This window comes from Limulus polyphemus, unplaced genomic scaffold (genome assembly GCF_000517525.1).
Source record: "Limulus polyphemus unplaced genomic scaffold, Limulus_polyphemus-2.1.2 Scaffold6595, whole genome shotgun sequence".
NCBI lineage: Eukaryota > Metazoa > Arthropoda > Merostomata > Xiphosura > Limulidae > Limulus > Limulus polyphemus.
The window spans coordinates 5,405-7,477 of record NW_013672205.1 but is presented as its reverse complement, the minus strand read 5'-3'; the positions used below and the strand labels follow the sequence as shown (position 1 = coordinate 7,477).

Here is a 2,073-nt window from a genome sequence, read left to right as displayed (position 1 = left end):
ATATCTAATACCCTATGCAGAAGGTGATAAAGAAACCATGGTTAAATTAGTACTACTATAACCAAAATAGTAATTATAAACGTGTGTATGTGTGTATATGTATAACACTAAAGTTTTTGGTACTTTTTATATTCTTCCTATAAGTGGCATTAAAACCTTACTGGGGTCCTACTGTTGCATTACTTTAAGTTTCTTACCATACGTGTGACTGAGGGTTTGTGAATTAGTGATATCTAAATTTATGTATATAGTTTTCATTTAGAAGAACACATTAATAAATTTTCATGTGTATGTGTTAGACATTTCTGCAGTTCATAATTTTCCAGAACTTACATAGCTTCCCATAAATCTACACAATTTTTTCTAGCAAAAGAACAAATGATGGTGAAAAAAAAACCTACTCATCCAATAGGCAAAGTATAACAGTAAAACTTGTTGCCCCAGACATTGCCCAATGTGAATGCCACACTCGTGCTTATAATAGTGAATTAATTTAAAACTTATATCTAGGAGAGAAAATGCTACAAATACTAATGTATGATATGAAACTGTTCAATCTACTTTTCAAAGCAAAGTTGTTTTTCTAAAATTTTCATGTTAATGGTCAGATCATATTCATCACCTGCAGGATGAATCATACTGTTCAATCTCCAATAAGTACTTTTTAAATACAAAAGGAACATTCTGAAAAAGGGTAATGACATAGAAATTACATCACAATCAAGATAAAAGTACTATAACATATGTATTATGTCCTTAAACAAACTCAATGTTGCAATATCAAGTAACAACTAATATTAGCAATAGTATAGCAGTTTTGAACCATGGCATAAGTTAGCATAACCAATTTACACCATGAGAAAGTATGTCATTCTAAGAATAATGTACATTGGAAAAGGAAGCTAGATACTGAATACAAAGTCATTATTAGATTCTGAGATAAATGAATATTCCAGTGATAAAATTAAAATACTTTGAATCCTAGTTAATTGTTACAACATTGTTACTAATGTTAGATTACCATAACTTAAGTGGTGCAATCATTTGCAAAAGAAAAAGTAATCAGACTTTTGGAGACTGGAATTTGGTTTGATACAGCTTTATACATTATCAAAATCTCAGATTCTGCCTCTGGATCTATAGCCTGAACAGGCTGAAGTGAATGATTTAAATGAAACGTTTTATTCTTATTCTTAATCTTAACCGAAAGCACTGAAATTGAAACTGAACTTGATTAAAATCTATTAACTTACCTCTTAATTCTTAGCAAGCACTGCGGAGACGGAGTTTCTTTATCCCAATCTCCACTTGATGTTGGATCCCATTGCCATTGTAGTACCTCACCTAGACCGACAACGTTTGCCAATGTTGAACTTGAAGACCCTTCTTCGTCGTGAAGAGAACTACCATCGTCTGCTTCTGCCATATTGCTCTTTACTCAAAACGCCGTCTATACGATTTTTGCTAATAAATTGGATATAGCAAATATCGTGTAGTTGTCATATTATTATAACATTATTACATTATTCTATATTTTCATTCATAAGTGCTTGTAATTGACTAAAGAATATTATTTACTGCCGAACCCGTGGGCCTATGGCTCATATTTACAGGGCCGCTATAATGCAAATTTAATGCTTGAACTACTATATTTACTTGATCCAATGTAAATGAATGTCAAATTTGGGATCCGTTTCGTGGATTCCCTGTAAAAATGTTTTCGCGAAATACTCGGGTTCTCAAAGAGGTAAGGTAAAAAATTTTACATTTGTACAAACCTTGGGATCGAAGCGATTCGTTTGGTACCACTTATAACTTTGTGTTACCAGCGGCTTAGGAGGAGTTGCGTAGCACACAGAGACACTAAATCTTATTCTATAGATTAGCGAACCCGTGGGCCTATGGCCTACATTTACAGGACTGCTAAAATGCAAATGATTGAACAACTATTTTGCACTTTTTCAGTTTGATGATCATTGCTGCTATAAATATAGAGCAAATTTATTTTTTTGCCAGTTTACGAACGATAATTAATAGGACTACTTATTTATGTGGTCTTATGTAAATCAATGT

General features: G+C 32.5%; 1 protein-coding gene across 1 annotated transcript in view; it reads right to left on the bottom strand.

The window, feature by feature from the left end:
• Positions 1-1,473, bottom strand: part of LOC106473889 (ubiquitin-conjugating enzyme E2 Z-like) — a 15,572-nt gene extending 14,099 nt beyond the window's left edge. The window contains exon 1 of the mRNA XM_013934573.2: positions 1,254-1,473. Coding sequence (XP_013790027.1) covers positions 1,254-1,426 — 173 coding nt within the window. The 5' untranslated portion in view covers positions 1,427-1,473. The remainder of the gene's footprint in view (positions 1-1,253) is intronic.
• Positions 1,474-2,073: the final 600 nt, after the last annotated feature.